Source organism: Syngnathus typhle, linkage group LG22, assembly GCF_033458585.1.
Source record: "Syngnathus typhle isolate RoL2023-S1 ecotype Sweden linkage group LG22, RoL_Styp_1.0, whole genome shotgun sequence".
In the NCBI taxonomy this organism is placed as follows: Eukaryota; Metazoa; Chordata; class Actinopteri; order Syngnathiformes; family Syngnathidae; genus Syngnathus; species Syngnathus typhle.
Window position 1 is genome coordinate 3,774,770 of NC_083759.1, and position 19,463 is coordinate 3,794,232.

A 19,463-nucleotide genomic window follows, 5' to 3' on the forward strand; every position below is an offset into this window, starting at 1 on the left:
AAAAAATGTATGTGCATACTGTAAATCGATTACATTAAGATTATTAGTTGGGGCTGCATGATTAAACATAAAAATCGTTTTTTTCCCCCCCACAACTTGTTTTCTTTCCAATTCATTTATTTATTGACAATATAATAGAGATAAGCAGTAGCAACAAAATAAGCCAGTTCAGTGATTAGTCATACTCACAGCAAACTAAACATGCCACTTACATACTTACAGCAAACTAAACATGCCACATTTCAAAAATTCTGCTTGCTTGTGTAGATTTATAAGCACAACTCTGTATATATTTGTAAATGTTTAGTACTACTGTGATAATTGCCAATCTAAATAAAGATTTGGAATTGTACTGAGTGAATGCATTTCATTTCGTTGAGGCATTGACTGCATGTAAATACAATGATGAGCTACAGAAACAGAGGCTGTATCGCAATAAATAGACATTATGACGATAATCTCTGCAGCGGACCAATAGGTGTATTTTTTGTTGTTGTCCAAAAGTCATATTTGGTTCTTTTTCCAACAGTCAATTTCAGCGACATTGCTCGTGTTCCGCGCGGCCTTCTGGTAGTAAAACTACATTAGCTTCACCCGTGACGAACGAGCACAAATGTGGCTACAAGCGCCTTCTGACGTTTCAAAAACGGGAAGCACTAAAAAAAATATTTACCTTAAAAGAATGTTGTCTTATGTAGAATTTCTCACCTTTTGTTGTTATTTTGGCAATGGCGCAGATTTTCGGGTAGCTGATGGCGTTGATTGTCCCATCCAATGAGCTTCCGCCCAATTCCACGCAGTTGCTAATTCGCTAAATTAAGGAGCAGGCTACGAAAAGTGGCGGATAACACCCGTAATGTTAATTTAGTTGATGGTTTTTTTTGTACTGTTGCGCGTAAGGGAGTCCGAATAAACTGTCAACTTTTCTAAAACTGGAAAACGTCGAAGGTAAAATGACTACCTTAGTTTAACGCTGATTGTAGGCGCAAAAGTAGAAGACACGCCCACTTTTTCTCGAGCCGGAAATGACGTTTTTTCTGTCTACCTTTCTTTCTTTTTTTAAAATATACGATTCAAGAAACAAAACAATACATACACATATAAAGTGTGCGCAACTAATAACTGTGTCTAAACTAGCAACAACTATAAACAAGCGTCATTTTCATTTGCCCTGTAGGGGGCAGGCTAGCCCAAATCCGATACAGGAAGTGTGTCATCAACAGGCGACGCTCCAATCTCGAGTTGACGGCGTACACACGGTAGTGTTGTTAGCCTACATTTTCAATCTCTCCCACTAAAACAAAGAAACTTAGTCAACATGGCTATGCAAGCAGCGAAACGTGCGAATGTAAGTGTTTACTTCATGTTTTTGTTAATATTGTTTGAGGTAAATGTTTCACCCTGTTACTCAATGTTTAGCACACCGTTGTTTGCTAACTAGATAGCCCATCAACGCAATCATAGTTGGGCCTACCGATCGGTAAATTTACCTCACTAAACTCATTTTCCCTCATAGTTTTATCTAACTTATTGAAATGCTTACCTTAACGCATTAAGCATTACGTCACTGGGATGTTTGTAATATGTACGTTGATTTTTATAGCACCACTGTGACCAAATGGTTAGCATGTTTAGATCTGACCTGTGACCTCGAATTCACCTGTGACCCAAGTAAATGACCATGTTTGCATGATTGCTCTTCTAATGTTACTCTGTGATTGTCAATCTGCAGATACGACTGCCTCCAGAGGTCAACAGAATCCTCTACATTAGGAACCTTCCCTATAAGATCACAGGGGAGGAAATGTATGATATCTTTGGAAAATATGGACCAATACGGCAAATCAGAACGTAAGTATGTCAAGTATTAATCAGTCAGTGCTCCGACATCCTGGAAAGAAGCTTGAGAAAGGATATGGATCAGCTTGAATTCATTGCGCACGCTTTGTTTTCAGAGGTAACACACCGGAATCAAGAGGAACAGCCTATGTGGTTTATGAAGATATTTTCGATGCCAAAAATGCTTGCGATCATCTGTCAGGCTTCAACGTCTGCAACCGCTACTTGGTTGTTCTGTACTACAACGCGAACCGGGTATGTGCATGCCTTTTCCTTTTTTCTTATTTTGTAAATCAGCATAATTTAATTTCCTGATGTTGCTGTTTTCTAACTTTGTAGCATGTAATTAAATCTTAATTTACATGTTTTTTTTTTTTTTTGTCATGTGTGATTTTTACAGGCATTCCAGAAAATGGACACAAAAAAGAAAGAGGAACAGTTGAAGATCCTAAAAGAAAAATATGGCATCAACACAGATCCCCCAAAGTAGAATTCATAAAATGTCTTTTTTTTTTTTTTCTGTTTTCCTTGCAATTTGTGTCAACTACTTTCACATTCATAACCGTGGACATCAATTTTTTTTTTTTAATTTGTGTTCTGTTAATATAAGGGGTTATTTTTATGCGTAGGTTAAAATTGTTACATTGGAAATAAAGTGCAGGAATGCTGTTTTGGCTCCTGAGACTTGGTTTTAACCTGTATTTAGATTTTTTTTGTAACAATTTGACCTAGAAATGAATGTTTCCTCTTCTTTTTTTAGCGATCATTGACTTTAAATTAGCTTTGACCGATATTATGTTGCACTGTCTGTAAAATAAAAGTTCTTTCTCAGAATTGACTCATTTACTGGTACATATTTTAAAGTCAAAATATTAACGTCATTTACTTTATATTAATGTCATTTAGAAACATAATGCCTGATTAATATTTGCTGTCCTGAGTGTCTTTCCGCCTGTGTTGGAGAAAGAGAGGTAAAACAGCCCATAGAGTTCCTTTTATTAGATTAAATCACAACACAGGGTGTAGTGCAGCCATGTCATCGGGAACACAATACATGCTACAAAAGAATTCTTGTACACAGTTGCCTTTTGCTTACATTTGGCATCTTGAGCTTAGCAACAACAGACATGTAGTTAGAAATGCCCCCCCCCCCCCCCAAAAAAAATCCCTTTGTGGTAGAGTTTTAAACGAAGACGACAAGCTACACTACCGAGGAATAAGTATTAGAACACAATTGCTAATGAAACACTAGGCTGTGTTGAATTAAAGCGTAAAATGGGAAGGGCGGACTTATTTACTGAGAGTTAATGATGGGTTCTCTGGGGAAGGCCCCACGCTTCTACTGACCTTCGTGACACTTTGCGTTCATACAATGAGCGCCGTATATTAAAAAAGTACAAAAAGGCTGAGCGGGTAAATTGTTTAACGAGAAGGGTTGTCCTATTCTGTTTCAATGAACGCACTCTTTGACAAAGAATTAAAAAGTTGAAATGAAGACCTAATTCTCTTTGACTCAATTTCCATATTTGACCTGCAAAGATCAGTCTGGAATTTATTGTGTTGGAAAAACACATTCATAATTTCTGCCGTCGAAAGGCAATATTTAAAAACCCAATTGATTGATTGATCCTTAATCAGGGATGTTTTGGGTGAACTCACACAGTGTATGTTTTAGATTCGTCCCATCAAATCAATGGCGTGCAATTGTCTCATGACGGTGTGTGATGCTCAAAGTCTGGGGTTGAGGGTTACTACAGCTAAAATGACACACGGCCGCAGTCAGGGAGAAAAAAAAAATGGCATCCCCCAACCTTTTCTTTCAAAAATAAATGTTTTCCTTACAGCTATCAAATTTGATAAGGCTTTCTTGTCCTCAACCGCAGGGTGCAAAATGTTTTAAGCGTTTTAAGGCAGAACCTAAAGGCATGCAAAATATCTACATTTTTTTTCTTTTTTAGTATTTCTGACAGTACAAGCATGTTTGAGAAGGAAACACCGGACAAACCACTTGTCTGTTGTATTATCTAGAGCTAGTATTTGACAGATAAAGGCAGATGCATAACCATATAGGAATTTGGTTTGGTTGATTTAAGTAAACACGCACAGCTAGCATCAGTGGAACAACAAATAGAGTATAGCGGAAAATCCAGTGTAGCACGTCATTGATGCTCCGATAGAATGAAACTGGAGGGAAAAAAAAACAAAAACATTGCACACTTCACATTTTGGCATTTGATTTTTTTTTTAAATAATTTAAATATATATTTATATATCTTTATATATTATTTGTGCGTGGCATTATTACACAGTGGCTTACTGTTGTGTATATGTACGTGTGTCTGTCACTGTGTGTGTGTTTATGTTTTGTTAAAGCAAATAACATTCTCATGCACACAAGTGTTTCAAACACAAGAAGCAAGATCCATTAAAGGTCGTCCAAGCATTTTTTCTGTTATTTGTTCAGTGGAAATAGCTGCAAACTGAATGGAACATGAAATTCTTTCTGTGCAGTCCGTGGCGGTAGCGGGGATGGCGTCTTGTCGGGTTTGTTCCGCTCACCCTTCATCTTATTTCTGGAGGTCGCACTGCAGGAGTAATACAATGGAGGGGTCACTCTTGGCCGCCTCTTTGAATTCGTCCAGCGAGATCTGGTCGTCGTTGTTCTTATCCATCTTGGAAAAGATCTTGTCCACACGCTGCGCGGGCGTCAGCCCGTCCTCGTTCATTTTCATCATGATCACTGTGCCCACCATTTTGTAGATTGCCTGCAAGGATGGAATCAGAAGAGCAGAACTTGGAAGGCGGGAAGAACAAAAAAGATTATGACAACAGATTTGGAGGAGCAATATATTCACCATTAATGGAGAATTGTTCCAGTCTAAAAAACACCAGCTTTTGGCATCTTGTCCTTATTTAAAAAAGAATTTTGTGGTCCTATTGTGCCATCTTTTGTTTCTTGCAGTGTACAATGAACAGCAGCTGCTACACCTCCTCCCACTAGGGGGCACAATAGGACAATAGAAACGCTTCATTCGTCCCTGATTTTTTCACTTGCCTGGTTTTCTCACAGACAAGAAGCCCCTGGCTTGAAGGAAATGTGTGAATTGGCCTTCAAGATCCAAGATACCCAGCAGGCGAATATGATGACTCATACCGACTGACTCCCGAGTTTATCTCTGGCCTTGGTGTCTCATTGTCAGTGACTCCATAGTTTCACACAATGTCTCCATGGCAAAGAACAAAACTGAGGAAGTTGTATTGCAGTATATTTGTGTGGGCGACCGCAACTTATTCGAGAAAGTCGTATTCTCATTTTGAATTCTACATTTCATGAAATCCATCAATCCCTACCTCGATGATCTCCAGCATCTCCACCCGTGTTATCTTGCCATCTCCATCCAGGTCATACATGTTGAAGGCCCAATTAAGCTTCTGCTCAAAGCTGCCCCGTGATGTGATGGACAACGCACAGATGAACTCTCTGAAGTCAATGGTGCCATCGCTATTCTTGTCGAAGGTCCTAAAGGCGTGCTGGGCGAACTTGGACGCGTCACCGTAAGGGAAAAACTACAAGGGGAGAAAAAAGTGAACCTTGTTTTAACAAGATTAAAATTCAAATTCAAAGGAAAACAACAGCATGTTTGTGTGACCTCTTAATAGATTTAGGAGGTCAACACACTGATTTGTGAAGACCAGCCTTTCGTTGGGCTGCCATATCTTGGAACAGCAGGAGACATATGGGGTTGAGTTGGCGTGAGGACAAAAGCAAATGAAGCAATGAAGGAGAGAAGAGGAAGCAACTGCAGCCTCTTAAGAAGCTGCAAAGTTATGAAACACATTGTGTTATGTAAAATCAGAGCGAGATGGAGGAAAGAAAGTGGGACAGATGGATGAAGCGGCGGCGGGGGGGGGGGGGGGGGGGAAGAGACTTTCCGTGACTGCAGTACTTTGACTTTTATAAGTTTAAAGTGGCAGCAGGAATTTCTTTAACAAGGGCGATGAGCACTTGATCATATTTCATTCATCCACAGGTGTCAAACTCCAGGCCTGGGGGCTAGATACGGCCCGCCACATCATTTTATGTGGTCCGCAAATTGTGCATCAAATTTGTGTGTCATTACTAGAATTGCAAATTGTCTTCACTTTTAATATCTTTTTTTTTTAAATATTTGACCAGTTTTGACTCGTCTGATTTGAAAACAAGTTATTTGTCAGTTTGTTTTGTAGTTTTCACTGTATATAATATGAAGTGCTCATACATTTATTTGGGTTGGCCCTTTTGAAAGAAGCTATGACTACAATGCGGCCCGTGAAAAAAATGAGTTTGACACCCCTGCTTTAATCAACTACTGGGACAATTTATTCTGCAATATTGATATTAAAAAAATGACTTCAAAACAATCAGTAAGCTACCAGTTAGCCATGCTTCTTATTAAACTTTAGTATACTTTGTATTTATCCGCTCTGTGTTGCCCTCTGCTAAGTCTCGTTCCCATCCCGAGGTTCTGTGATGAGGTTGGCTTTACAAGTTGAATGTCAGAGTTTATACAGACACAGCCGAGAGCTAACATCAGTGGATAATTTGAGCCTGGCACAAGCCAGGATGGCGAACGCACACGCAAAACACATACACACACTGTTGTGAAGCAGAACATTAAAGCCTCTCTAATCAGGCTGCAAGCTGGCACTGGTGATCATCCAAACACTTTGATTGGCAGAGAAGGGAAAGGAGACACTTGACAAGTCGCACTTCAGTGAAAGCCATTTCTCGCAGACTGGATGCAACATCGAAGAACAGATGCATAATTCAGTCTGTGATGGAGCACACGCACACATGGTGAAATAGCACAAAGAAGCTCATCAGGAAGTGAGAAAAGGATTTAGCAAGTTTGGGTTGAAAATAACCCCCTTAGCAGCAACCCCCAGATCCACATTTGTGTTTTGCTTGGTGCTTTTTAGATAAGAGTTAAGCTGGACAGACATCTTGCAGCTTAAAAGCTTTCAGTGATGAGCTTGCAAGGGTCAGGATTTCAAATGGGGAGATTCTGTTATTTTATGTTGCAGTTTGGGGAGTTGCAGATTGCATGTAACTGGATTATATTCGACAAGCCGTTATCTGGAAAGCAAAAAGGATCGAATGGAGCCAAATTATAAATACAGTGTATTAAGAAAAAAAGTCTCCAATTTGAAGCGATTAAAATTCCCTCTCTCATTATATTGTGATTGATGTTGCAATTCCTCTCCTGCTTGATCAATAATTAAATTAAACAAGCTGTGGAAATACAGAGCCTTATTAAAAGTGGAATGAAAAGTATTTGTGATGTTTGCGGGAAATAATTATTTTGAATTTGTGCCTCATAGTAAAATTTAATTGGATTGAATTCGATTCAGCCGCATCAACAATTCTATCCACATCCCTTGGGGGCTAATTTTCTCACTGGGTTTCCCTGCCAATCACATGACCAGTTAGCCTGGGAGAAGATCCAGAGCCACTTTCAAGACATTTCAGACTAGTCACAATGCTCCGCTCAGAAATAACCAACTACTATATTACTGAATACCCGGCAAAGAGAATTATAAATGCTTTATGACTTTCGGGATCTATTCATCAACAGGACAACATTACAAATGTGTGCAATATTCACACTGTTGCCGTTTCCTGCCTCCTATGTGCTGACTGTGTTCTAATTCAGATACAGATGGGCGGCTAAGCAGGGCAACAAGCAGAGTGTGACTCATTGCTTGGCTGCCAGGGTTGGTAGGTGAACCTGGGGTTTACTCTCCGCCTGTTGTGACGCACTTTGCATGGAAACCTTCATCGGCAAGCAGCTTGAGTGAAGTGAGAAGGCTTTTTTTAAACACTCAGCATCAGCTTGTAACCTTCTCACGCTTATCCGTGCACAAAGACAATGCCAGAGAAGAGCGGAAGCAAAAGAGGGTAGACTGAGAATTCATGCGTAAGCGTGTGATGTGATGCAACTGTGACACGCAAGCTCTTGTTCTAGATTATCTGGATGGCCATAATGGGGCTGAATTTTTTTTACAGTGCCCCCATGTCGTAAATCCATAATAGTGTACATAATATAATGTCCTGTCTTTGCATGCGTGTACGCATAAGATGACTATTTTTTACATAGTATTGTCATATTTTACCTTCATGTATTTTCTGCTTAGTATATTGGCAAATCACTGTTTCATCAATTACGCAAATGTGTTTATAAGAGAATTTACTTAAATTGGGTTAGCCAGCTGATTTTTATGGGTAATGATTTTGTTTTGTAGATTACAACTAACACTGTTGCATAAATTAGTTTCCATGTTCCAATGTATTATAGGTTTGATTATTTTAAATATTCTTTCGTCCATATTTTCCCATCGCTTTAACAATCGAAAGCAAAGCAAAAAACAATTTTAATAATCATAGTATTCAATTACAGAACAGTTAAAATATTCATGAACCCTAGAGTGTGCTCAGATGCAGTGCAAAACACTAATAAAGGATTTGTGGTTTCTAACCACTTGTGGTGGTGTTAGCATTTCCCTCCATAATGGGATGCTCATAATGTGGTAGGCTGTTTGTTATGGAGTTCCCATGACGGAGCTGGACGTGCATATTAAAAGTGGAAACATTCATTGTGTTACAGGTTTTGTTTCCTGGCCTGGCTCCAGTAGGGCCCCGTCGAAAACAAGTTTCATCGTAGGGACGCTTTCAGACTGGGCTGAAATTGAAATTTAGTTTGGAACAACTTGAAATTTTATACAAATGCCTTGAAATGTTTTCTCAAGGACGGAATTCCTATAGGAGGGAAATATGATTTGATGTACAAGTGTGCAAAGAGAGAAGAGTTGGAGGAAGATGTCAATGAAAAATACCTTTGGGCGATCTGAGGTTCTGAACTACTGATGTCATGGAAACAAGATAAATGTAGAACTTATTCTTCATGGTTCTGAAATGACCTTTAAAAAAAACGATCTACTGTATTTTCCGCACTATAAGGCGCACTGGATTATAAGGCGCACCTTCAATGAATAACTTTGTCCATATATAAATCCATATATTTGGACACGCCTGCTGTAGTGCCTTATAGTGCGGAAAATACAGTACATCTTAATCAAAACATTCATTTTTCAAAGAATGAAAAAGTGACCTTTTTGTAAATGATATTTTGAATTTGATATAACTGCCTTTAAAACGAGATAAAAAATGATAGGTTCTGAACTTATTCCTTTCATTCAAATCTCACAGGCGCGATGTCTAAAAATCCTGTATGCTAAAATACATGAGTGTGAATGAATCACAGTAATGGTTGACTCGTCTGAGTTCATCAGGCAGCATTCGTTCGGTTCTCACTGAGATGGCTGTGAATGTAAGTGTGAATAGGTTGTTTCTATATGTGCCTTGTGACTGACTGGCGACAAGTCCATAGTAGCTAGTAACGGGCTCCAAGCGTGTTTTTTATGAGTGGAGATTGAATCGATGGATGAGTGTGATGGATGGCCTGTGTCAACGTGTCAACATGAGTCCAGGGTGTACCTCACATTGCACCCTTAGCATCCTAGTGACCCTGAAATGAATAAATGGTAGCCAATATATGAATGCAATGACATTTTCCAAATACGGTAATCCAGAAAAAGCACGTTTGCTGACCCAAGAATAAATAAATTATATATTGGTGTCCATGCTCATCTTGCTCAACATGTTCGTAATGATCTTTGAGCGTGACAAGTGTTTCAGCTCTTGTTCCAAATGGCTTGCAAAGGAGCTGATGTATCTGGCATGTGAAATTTCACACACTGACGTATAAGAGCCTCAGTGAATGAAATGTCACAAGTCGACAGCCATCCCTTTTGGCTACGGTGGTGTCAACAATAGCACCGCATAACTTCCAACTTCATTTTGAAGTCAAAGTTTTTCCTTTGGTGTTATTGACCAACATGTTTTTACATGAATTAATCATTTGTGGCATATTATCCAGCCATTCAAACATCCAATTGTAAGACTACTTCTCCTGCTATACTGTTTCACAAAATATTTCCTATTTTTATGACCAAATAATAATAAAATAAAAACGGGCAATTTGCGCCGATGTGGGTGTGAACAAAGTCCATACACTGGGTTGCTTAGCATGGCACACCAGATGCGATGGCACAGTATATCAGGAGGAATGAAAACTACTTTTAAATACATTTTCTTCTGACTGATTTTGTAAAAGTGTTTTTTGGTTTGGATCTTGCATGTGTTGCATGACTCCATCAGAGTTAATAACTAGTAAATAATGCACACACACACACACACACATTCATATTTTTCCTGTTTTTGCCCCTTGCTTTCCTGTTTTCATGCAACACTAGCCCCCAGCCCCCACCCCCCCCCAAACCCCCATACACACACAATCACTCGTCACAGGAACAATGTGTCCTGTTAATGTGAGGTTACAGCAGATTGTTTTTCCACTTATCAGCTTGCTGGATTTAAATAAAGCCCTATCATGGATTCCCTGTTGCCTAGAAACACAATAGGTTGCATCAATAACGGGATATTCCATCCGACCGACGTGGCTATTTTGTGGAAATTTACCTGCCTGTGTTTTTTGTGATTGTAATTTTCATATTTACTTTATGTAAAAAAATCCTCCGTTTGTAACTGTGCGGTGAATTCTAATCTTTGGGTTGTTCTATTTTAAATAATTTGATGAATGTTATTAGAATCAATGGGCGGAAATGGAAATTTCACATCGTTTTTCAATTGAAAGCTTCCGAGCCATGACGTAAAAGTTCTCTCTTTCTTTCCTGGTTGGGAGCTGATGCGTGAACTCCATTGGCATTTAAAAGGAAGTGCACTTGTGACCTCAGTGCCCGTGCAGGAGGCTCTTATGTAACTGAAGCACCCTCTGGCATTTCCTGGCACCGGTTATAAAAGATTAATGCTCATTCTTACGCTGCTCACAATTCAGGCTGGCATCCGAAGTCTGAAGAATTGTACACAGTGAGATTAAACACAAATAAAAAATGACATCAATGTAATCAGAGTAACTATACAATTACACAGCAATTGTCATTTTATCAAACTATAATACGCGGTAATTGAATTCAGTTTTTAAAATTTTGTCTTTCCGGTATTTCTCTATACAAATTAGACTCCTCTAAAAGGCAGGTAGCTAACAAATAGTTGTAATATTTCTCAAAAAACCTTCCCAGTTGTGTTTTTGTCAGTTCAATTGTGAAATCGTCACTGTTTATAAGACTAAATGAAATGAATAAGTCATTGAATAAATTCACACCCGCTGTTTAATGAGATACAGTAGGCCAAATATTAACGTGAGTAGAGGCTAATCTGATATCTGCGTCTCTGTTGGTTTTCTGCCCAGATACAGAAGCAGCAAATGGGACCATGCCGATAGTCAATTTATGATCAACAAAATTGATTAATGCTGAGTGGTAAAAAGAGTGGAACAATAAATAAAATGTATTTTTACTCACAGCAATGTCAATCATTAAATTTAGTTAAAATAAATTCATAATGAGCTAATTTTATCAGATTACTGTCTGTACAACTCGCTGATATATTCATACAACTATCTAGCAAAAAAAAAAAACATTATCTTTTGATGTTTAAAAGGTTTCAGCAAGATAATATCTGGTTCATATTTCTGGAAAAAATAAAAAGACTGAAAACGCAGGCATGTCTGCGGGAGTGATCATGGCCGACTTAATTCATAGCCAATCAAAGCAGCTAACTAACTAATCAATTAATTTAGTTTGGTCTCTGTGGTTTTCAACCACCTTCAATCCAACCATTTTAGCAATCATTGTTGCTAAGATGTGACCCCAAGGTCAAGTGAGTGCAGAATGCTCCCATTGTGATCTTAAAATTGGAGATGGGACTCTGCTTTTGTTCAGCCCAGTGAAAGTGTGTGCGTCTTTGCTTGAGTGCACAGGATTGATTCCTCCTTTGATTTTTCTCTATTCTTGGACCTTGGAAGAAGGCAACCATCTATTTTGGGATGAAATCATTTGACCAAAACTTGCTGCGTGTGATCATATGATTCACCTTGACATAGAGCTGCTGGAACTCCTCTAGGTTCAGACGTCCAGTGGGACAGTCCTTCAGGAAACCCTTGTACCACTGCTTCAGTTCATGTTCATTGAATTCTGTATTCTTCACCAGGTCTTCCATCACCTCGGGGGTCAGCTTGCTGTTCTGTTTCCCCATTTTGCCTGCACACAAACACACACACACACACACATAGAAATGTCTATTACAAAAAGAGAGTGGTGATTGAATGAAAAACGAGATTGTAGCAGAACTCTGAATGTGTTTGAATAATGTCTTGGGCTGTGTTTGTGTTTAGTAATAAATTCAGCAACGAGACATACATTTTTCTTTCTTCATTTCATCAGCTAGCTTTATTAGTTTTTTTTTTTTTCATATTTAGAAGCAGCCAGTCAGAACCAATGAAATCAGTTCAGCCAGAAATGTAATACATTTCAGACATTTTATTTTGAACTTGCATTTTCTGCCAAAATATCCACAAATGAGTAGAAATCTAAAATGTGGGGATTTGTTGTGGTAATTATGGTGGAGCCATAATGGGAATCCCTGCGAGTTAAATGGCAATCCGTCAGTGACAAGAAAAACAAAGCCATCTGCACAAAAAATGGAAGGCAGAATATTTACGCCCTTACAATCATGTTGAACATTTGAAACACTCAGACAAGACCGAGGCTCACAAGTCGTGTCCTTTTATGTAGACTTGTAATTACAGATAAACACTAGCCATGACTGACTGTCATCAAAACTAGACATTGAATTCTAAGATGTTATTTCAGCCATGACATTTGAGCTAATCAAGGCTCTATTCTTTTTGATTTGTGTTCACATCTTAAAAGGAGCAGATTGCAACGATATGCAAATGCACGACATTTTCTTGATAAAATAAATTGGTAATCTGATGTATTTGTGTAAAAACAATATAACATGGCTGATGGATTCATTTGGGCAGCGATGGTGTGATAATGCAGTCAATTCCAGTTGCATAAAATGGCCGCCTAGAAATAATGTTCTCATGAATAAATAACTCTATTGTTCACTTTGGACAAACCCAATAGCGACGCTGTAAAATACATTTTCAAATGAGAAATATGATGTGTTTGTATTACATTATGAGATGACTTGTAAACTTGAATGAAAAATTATTACTGTGTTGAGTATTTTCAATGTCCTTTAATTGACACAATCCTCTTTTATTTATCATTTTTCCAAAGATATCAATAAAAGTATCAGTGGAAAAAAAACGGGGAACTTCCAAATCACCACTGCTGAGCATTCACTTGTGCAGTGAAGCACAGAAGTTCCATCTTATATTATATCAACCTTGAGAAGACACTTAAAAAAAAATCCTGAGTGATGGTGCAGCAGTGAAAGCGAGTAAACAGAACATATAACAGCGTTTTGACTTTTGTATGTTGTCAGACGAGATGGGCAGAACCTTGAGGCGGCAGTTGTCAGAAGATAGATGAGATTTTTTTGGGGGGGGTGGAATAGGTGTGTGTGTGTGAGCTCTTGGTAGACTCTAAAGCACAGGTGTCAAACTCAAGGCCGGGGGCCAGATACGGCCCGCTACATCATTTTATGTGGCCCGCAAATTGTGCATCAAATTTGTGTGTCATTACTAGAATTGCAAATTGTCTTCACTTTTCATAATATCTTTTTTTTTTTAAATATTCGACCAGTTTTGACTCGTCTGATTTGAAAACGAGTTTGTTTTGTAGTTTTTACTGTATATAATATGAGGTGCTCTTACATTTATTTGGCTTGACAGTCATAATGGCCCTCCGAAAGAAGCTATGACTTTAATGCGGCCCGCGAAAAATTTTTTTTGACACCCCTGCTCTAAAGAATAGTCTGCTATTACCAACATAGGACACATACTACTGCACAGGTTATTTATGTGGCTTGCTCGTCTAGTGGTATGACCCTTGCTTGGGGTGCAAAAGGTCCAACTGCTGAAATCTAATGGAAAACTAACTGCTCACAAGGAAGGACAAGGATACAATCTGCAACCTTAAATTACAGACTTGCAGCACTTCAGTAGTCAAGCCTTCTTTAGCATGTTTGAGAATTTGGCACCACTGCGCTGCGCTATGCTGGGCGTGTCTCTGAGCAAGCTGTTCTGTACATCCACCCTACTGTGCATACTAGATAGATTTCACCCAAAATATAATTAGCGATCCAAAGCAACTCTCATGAAAACGATTTGACACATCATTGGAAACATTTGAGAGTTTCCACTGTTTACCGTGATGGAGTGTTCAGTTAATTTATTAGATGACTCTATTTGTCTTTTTACTTCTTGTCAGTCATCATATTAAAACAAACGTTGGCATGACGTGATTCTCTGCATGAGTGAATACATATTTTTGATATGCACGCACGCACACACTTTCCTCTTCATTCACAATACAGGCATCAGAGCTGCCGTTGTGTATTTTAGTCCCTTGTTGCATAGTATGGATGGAAAAGGCGGATTATAATTGTTATGATATAATTGCTTCAGGAATGAAAAAGACATTCAAGCAACCTTTCTTCCTGAAGTGAATGCTTCAGTTTGTGCATGTTCAAAACCAGTGAACACACACACTTATCTTACTTGGTGATACCTCAAGGGAAACATCTATCTTAGTTTAGAAAAGTGCCAGTGGAGGTCAGTGCGCAATGCAGAAGAGCAAAATGACTCCAGACTAAATAGTTTTTTTGTCCTCCTAACACTTGAGGATAGACTAAAAGGGGGAATCAACGCCGACCGGTCGTCAGCATGTATGCGGATGTCAAGACAACACTAAGGTTGATCTAACAACGTGCAGAAAGACCATCACCACAGTCAGGCGGTGGGATGGCTATTACATAACACAAGCTCCCTTTACCATCATTCGCTTGATGACCTTGAAAAGGAGCCCTGAAAGGGGAGGGAAATAAGCTTTGGACAATGTAGATAGATGATGGTGCACTGTAAACACATGTTTAGTATATCTGTGCGTGTCAGCATGCAGAACGATCAAGAGTGCCGATCATCATGAAAAAAGATGAGGAGGTGTGGTCAACCTGTACTGGTTGGCAAAAAAGTGGCAGATGGACTGATGTAGGTTATGGAAAACACTTCATGTTCATCTTCCTTTCTCACACACGCGCACGAACGCACGCACGTAGAGTTGCAACTTGCATTTGATTTGATGAGCTATATTGAATGTATGAATTGTCATTGTACAGGAGAAGTAGTCAAGCTCTTCACTTTAGTTGTTGAATCGGAACTCACGCTAATGTACATTTTGTAACCCAAAAGCCATCCGGGTAAACATCTAACATTATTCTCAAAGAAGCAGAATGCATCATGCATTCAAATATTAAATATTTAAATAAATAAATACACTAATGTTGAATGGAATATATCTTACCTGAAAAGTCGAATAGGGAAGTCCGATCTAATGTATGGAGAGATCCAAAACTGCAAGGACGAAAAAAGAAAGAAAAGAAACGTCCTTAGTCGAGCTTGTCTTGTAGTTCTTTTTACCGGATTTTTATTTTCTTTTAAATGATGAGTATTGTAATGTCGTCGGTTCTGATAGTGAGCGGTGCAGGTGCGTAGGATGCTGCTGCTAAATGCACACTGCCGTGATGCACTGAGCAAGAGGGAGAGGGGGAGATGCGCTTATCTCCTCTGTGTGTGCTCATATGCTTCCCTAAACTGCGCGTGACGTGAAATGGCATAAAACAGCCTTTTCACGCATACACCAAATGTTGCGGGGCAGTAAATAATCGGCTACAGTTAGTCCAACATTAAATATGACACCGGTTTATTTCGAAATCGGTTCGAGAATGACGTCATATTTCTCTCAGGCACTTTGGCGCCAATCAAGGTTCTCGAAGCCATTTTAAGCTAGATGCTAATTAGGGGGAAAGTGGCGTCCTGTTGTAGGCTCCTGGTTAAACTGGGAGGCAGGGTTAAAGGTCAGTTGAGTGCACGAGTTATTAACTATATTAAATATTACTACTACTAGCCATATTATTCTTTTGTTCAGACAAGTTGCAAGGTCTTACCTTAGTAGCCTTTCCTGACAGTTTCGGCAGTAACTTCTGCCTTCATCAGTGTCCAAAGTACTACTACTAGTACTACTACTACTAGTACTACTACTATCTACTACTGCTATTATTATTAGTTCATATGTAGATTGTAGAGTGTTAGATATGGAGGTAGATTGGAGTCAAAAGTTTTGTACTTGAAAAAAATGAAACTCGTATTTGAACAAATAAAACTTGAAACTGAAAATGAACGTGTTGAGTTTGAAACTTGACAAATAAAAACTTTATTTTTCGAGTTGAAAATAGTTTTGCAAGTGGAAATAAGACCTGAAATCTTGAAAATTAAATGGAAGTGAAACCTGAAAATAAATATTTTAGCCCCAAAAATTACTAAAACAAAGCAAAACTATTTTCAACTCAAAAAAGAATATTTTTATTTTGAGTATATTTTTATTCTTTTCAAGTTTCAAGCGTTTATTTTCAGTTTCAAGTTTTATTTGTTCAAGTACGAGTTTTGTTTTATCAAGTCCAAAACTTTTGACCCCCATTTACCTCCATTTTTAGAGTGCTAAGACTTAAACGTAAACAGTTTCAACAGTATTGTTACTGCTGAACATATTATTTGCCTTTCACCCATCAATGAAAGACATTTGATGTGCAACATAGAGTACAATCAGCATTTCTATTTATTTTTTGACAGGTTTCAGTTGAGAAGAAAATGGATTTTACAGTGCAGGGACGACTGAGCCTTGAACCAGAGATTGAAAGTTCTCTCTCCCCCAAAAGAACTACGAAAGACTGTACAGTGACGAATAATGCAGGCACTAGAGGTGGGCAATTTACCAAATGTTGCTGGTCTGTCTTTCGTCCTTGTTATTTTAAAAGTATTTCCTTCATTAGTTCCATCATCGGCCCTTCAGTCTGTCTATCGTCAATCAAAACAAAACGTCATAGTCCAACAGATGAAAAACCTAATTTGATTACACCGGTGGCTTACTTTAACTAGAACCAGCATTCCACCCCAACATCACGAGGTCCTATGGGCCTGCTGCACACAAAAGATCTGAATGGCGCCTGTGTGACAAAGATGTAGACACTGCTCTATAAATCCCTTAAAGACAAACCTCCTGTTGATTGCAGCTTACCTTTTACAATGGATTGCCCAATGATGCGGAAGTCAGATATCAGATAAATATCTCTTGTGACTCCAACCAATATGACACTATTATTGTGAGTACATGCAGCCAATCTGCTGGCACTGCATTTGCAAGTAATCAAAAAGAGGAGGATTTTACTGATACTATCTTCCAACAGGGACTGAGGCAGGATGAGGGAGAGAAATCACTCTGTCATATTGAGGAGTTTCAATTATTTGTCTCTTCACCTGATAAGAATATTCCCTTTATGTTGGCTGAGGGTAAAAGAAAAATGGACGTGTGATAGTCACGATATGTGTGACAGAGAAACAAATGACCGAGCTAACGATAAAGGAACAAGCGACACAGCCTCTCCCGTTGAATGTGCTGAGGTGTCACTTATCTCTAGTCAGCCTACACCGGCCGAATACATTTCAACTGGGACCGAAAACCTCGATAACTGAGACGGCAGTTGAAACAGAGAGGGAAAGAGACCGTGATATGTCTGTGAAAATCAGCACGGAGTCTGCTGAAGCAGATAATGATGGCAGACCCTTACAGAGTAATCGAGCCCGCAGTCTGGAGCCAAACTGTCAGGAAGGCTGAAGAGAATTGCTGTAACTGTGAGAGTATCGCAGGTGAAGAATTACCTTCATCAGGAATAGTCTGTGAACTGGAAATACATCTTTCTCCCATGTCTAACCCTAACCAGAGCAGACCATGACAGCATGAAGACTAAAATGAGAACTTGAGTCAGTTTTTGTTCCTTCCTTCAGAATGCACAACCGGCTATGAAGGAAGCTGTCATCCGACATCAAGTTCTATTCCTAACATCAGTCCACAAATATGACAAAAACCTCTTCCAGCTGGAGATGGAAGACAACATAACTGTGTTATTAGAAGACATCATTTGAAAGAACAGTCCAGCTGTTTGGCTGTCAGATGCAACTACCTAAAGGGCCCAGCATGTTAAACGTTCCTCGGCTGCAGACGCCACAAGAGATGACCCAAAGGAAATGAAAGAAATGACAGGAGGAATAAATCAAATCAAATAGACTGAGCAATGAGAACTTGAGGTTACTAACACAAGTCAAAGAGGTTAAGAGCGGTCACCCATCTGACACCAAGAAAGGAAGCTACACATGACATGACATCTGATCTGTCTCAATTAAGAATCATTTTAGATCTTTGGATGGAATTCGAAATAAAAATTGGAATTGTTACTCTATTTTCTGTATATTTAATGGTGACGTCTGACTTTTTTCCTTGTCACAATTTAAAAGCTATTTGACTGTTTTAAATTCGTTGCCAATTACAAAAGATACTTTGACAGTTTTGAAATATTATGGTTTCATGTATGTTTTCATTTCGATTCGTATGAAACCGGCAGCATGGAAATATGTGTCACAGATCCAGAGGCTTATAAAACCACCTATGCAGGTGACCAGGAAGTGCCCATTGGCTCCCACATTTCCCCAGAAGCTTTAAATCCTGCTGCAGAGAAACACAAAGGTTAATATTCATTTATTTTTTTGCCTTGTGGAGCTTGATAATTATTTATTTTAAAATTTGCTGCAGAAAATCTAAACGTTTGAAAGAAACCATTTCGTAACCTCTTGTCAGCATTCGGAGGTTCATTTTCCTTCCTCGCTTACCTGCAGGGAAACGATAACACTGGCATGAATGGAGGCACATCGTATGAGGAGGAGCAGATAACAAATAAAATAGGGTTAGCCACTCATCCCTGGCTGTGTCTCACTTTCAATGTCGCTTTCAGAGACCCAGCAGACAGAGCTGAAAAGGACAGCATGGTCACCGTCCTTCGTGTGGCGACCTCTCAAGCAAAGCCACAGTGAGTTAGTGATCGCAATCTTAATTCAAATGTGATGATAATTGTTACTATCAGAAAGATGGGTTCCCCCTCAGGAAGTAGTAACCATGAGGTTTAAGCTTTTTTTCCCAAAACAATAACATTACCTCTCATGATGGCACCTTTTTGTTACACTGCACTATGGTAAAGAGACATTTAGACAAACATTGGAGTCTTACTTCAAATATGTGTCCGCTTAGGTCACGTAAATTCAGTGTGTATTCATCTTCATGAAGAATAACTTTAGAAGGAAGAAAAACGCATAGAAAAAGGCAAACACACGCCCACAATTAAACTTCTAACTAACAAGAATACAATGCTGACAGCAGGAGGAGAGGCTTAATGAAAGTAAAAGTATCGACGTTGTCAAGGCTATTTACCATGCATGCAATAAAACAAATGCAAACCCTCGAAGTGCCGATTCATCCTGTTACTACGTTGTGCTTTTGTGCGCAGCACCATTTTGGGAGGCCAGCAAACCGGAGCCCTTGGGGATGTGCACACGGCCAATCCGACTCGGACTGGCCAGAATGGCCAAGCC

General features: G+C 39.0%; 2 protein-coding genes across 2 annotated transcripts; one reads left to right on the forward strand and one right to left on the reverse strand.

The window, feature by feature from the left end:
* Positions 1–1,188: 1,188 nt before the first annotated feature.
* On the forward strand, positions 1,189–2,675 carry sf3b6 (splicing factor 3b, subunit 6). The gene is made up of 4 exons (XM_061270782.1): positions 1,189–1,348; positions 1,733–1,851; positions 1,956–2,094; positions 2,240–2,675. Exons 1-4 carry the CDS (start codon positions 1,319–1,321, stop codon positions 2,327–2,329), a joined length of 378 nt encoding a protein of 125 aa, XP_061126766.1. The 5' UTR covers positions 1,189–1,318; the 3' UTR covers positions 2,330–2,675.
* A 1,589-nt stretch (positions 2,676–4,264) lies between these two features.
* vsnl1a (visinin-like 1a) lies at positions 4,265–15,520 on the reverse strand. Its single transcript, XM_061270781.1, has 4 exons — positions 15,292–15,520; positions 11,891–12,057; positions 5,191–5,406; positions 4,265–4,604 (listed from the first exon to the last, which is right to left on the reverse strand). Exons 2-4 carry the CDS (start codon positions 12,050–12,052, stop codon positions 4,407–4,409), a joined length of 576 nt encoding a protein of 191 aa, XP_061126765.1. The 5' UTR covers positions 12,053–12,057; positions 15,292–15,520; the 3' UTR covers positions 4,265–4,406.
* Between the last annotated feature and the right edge of the window lie 3,943 nt (positions 15,521–19,463).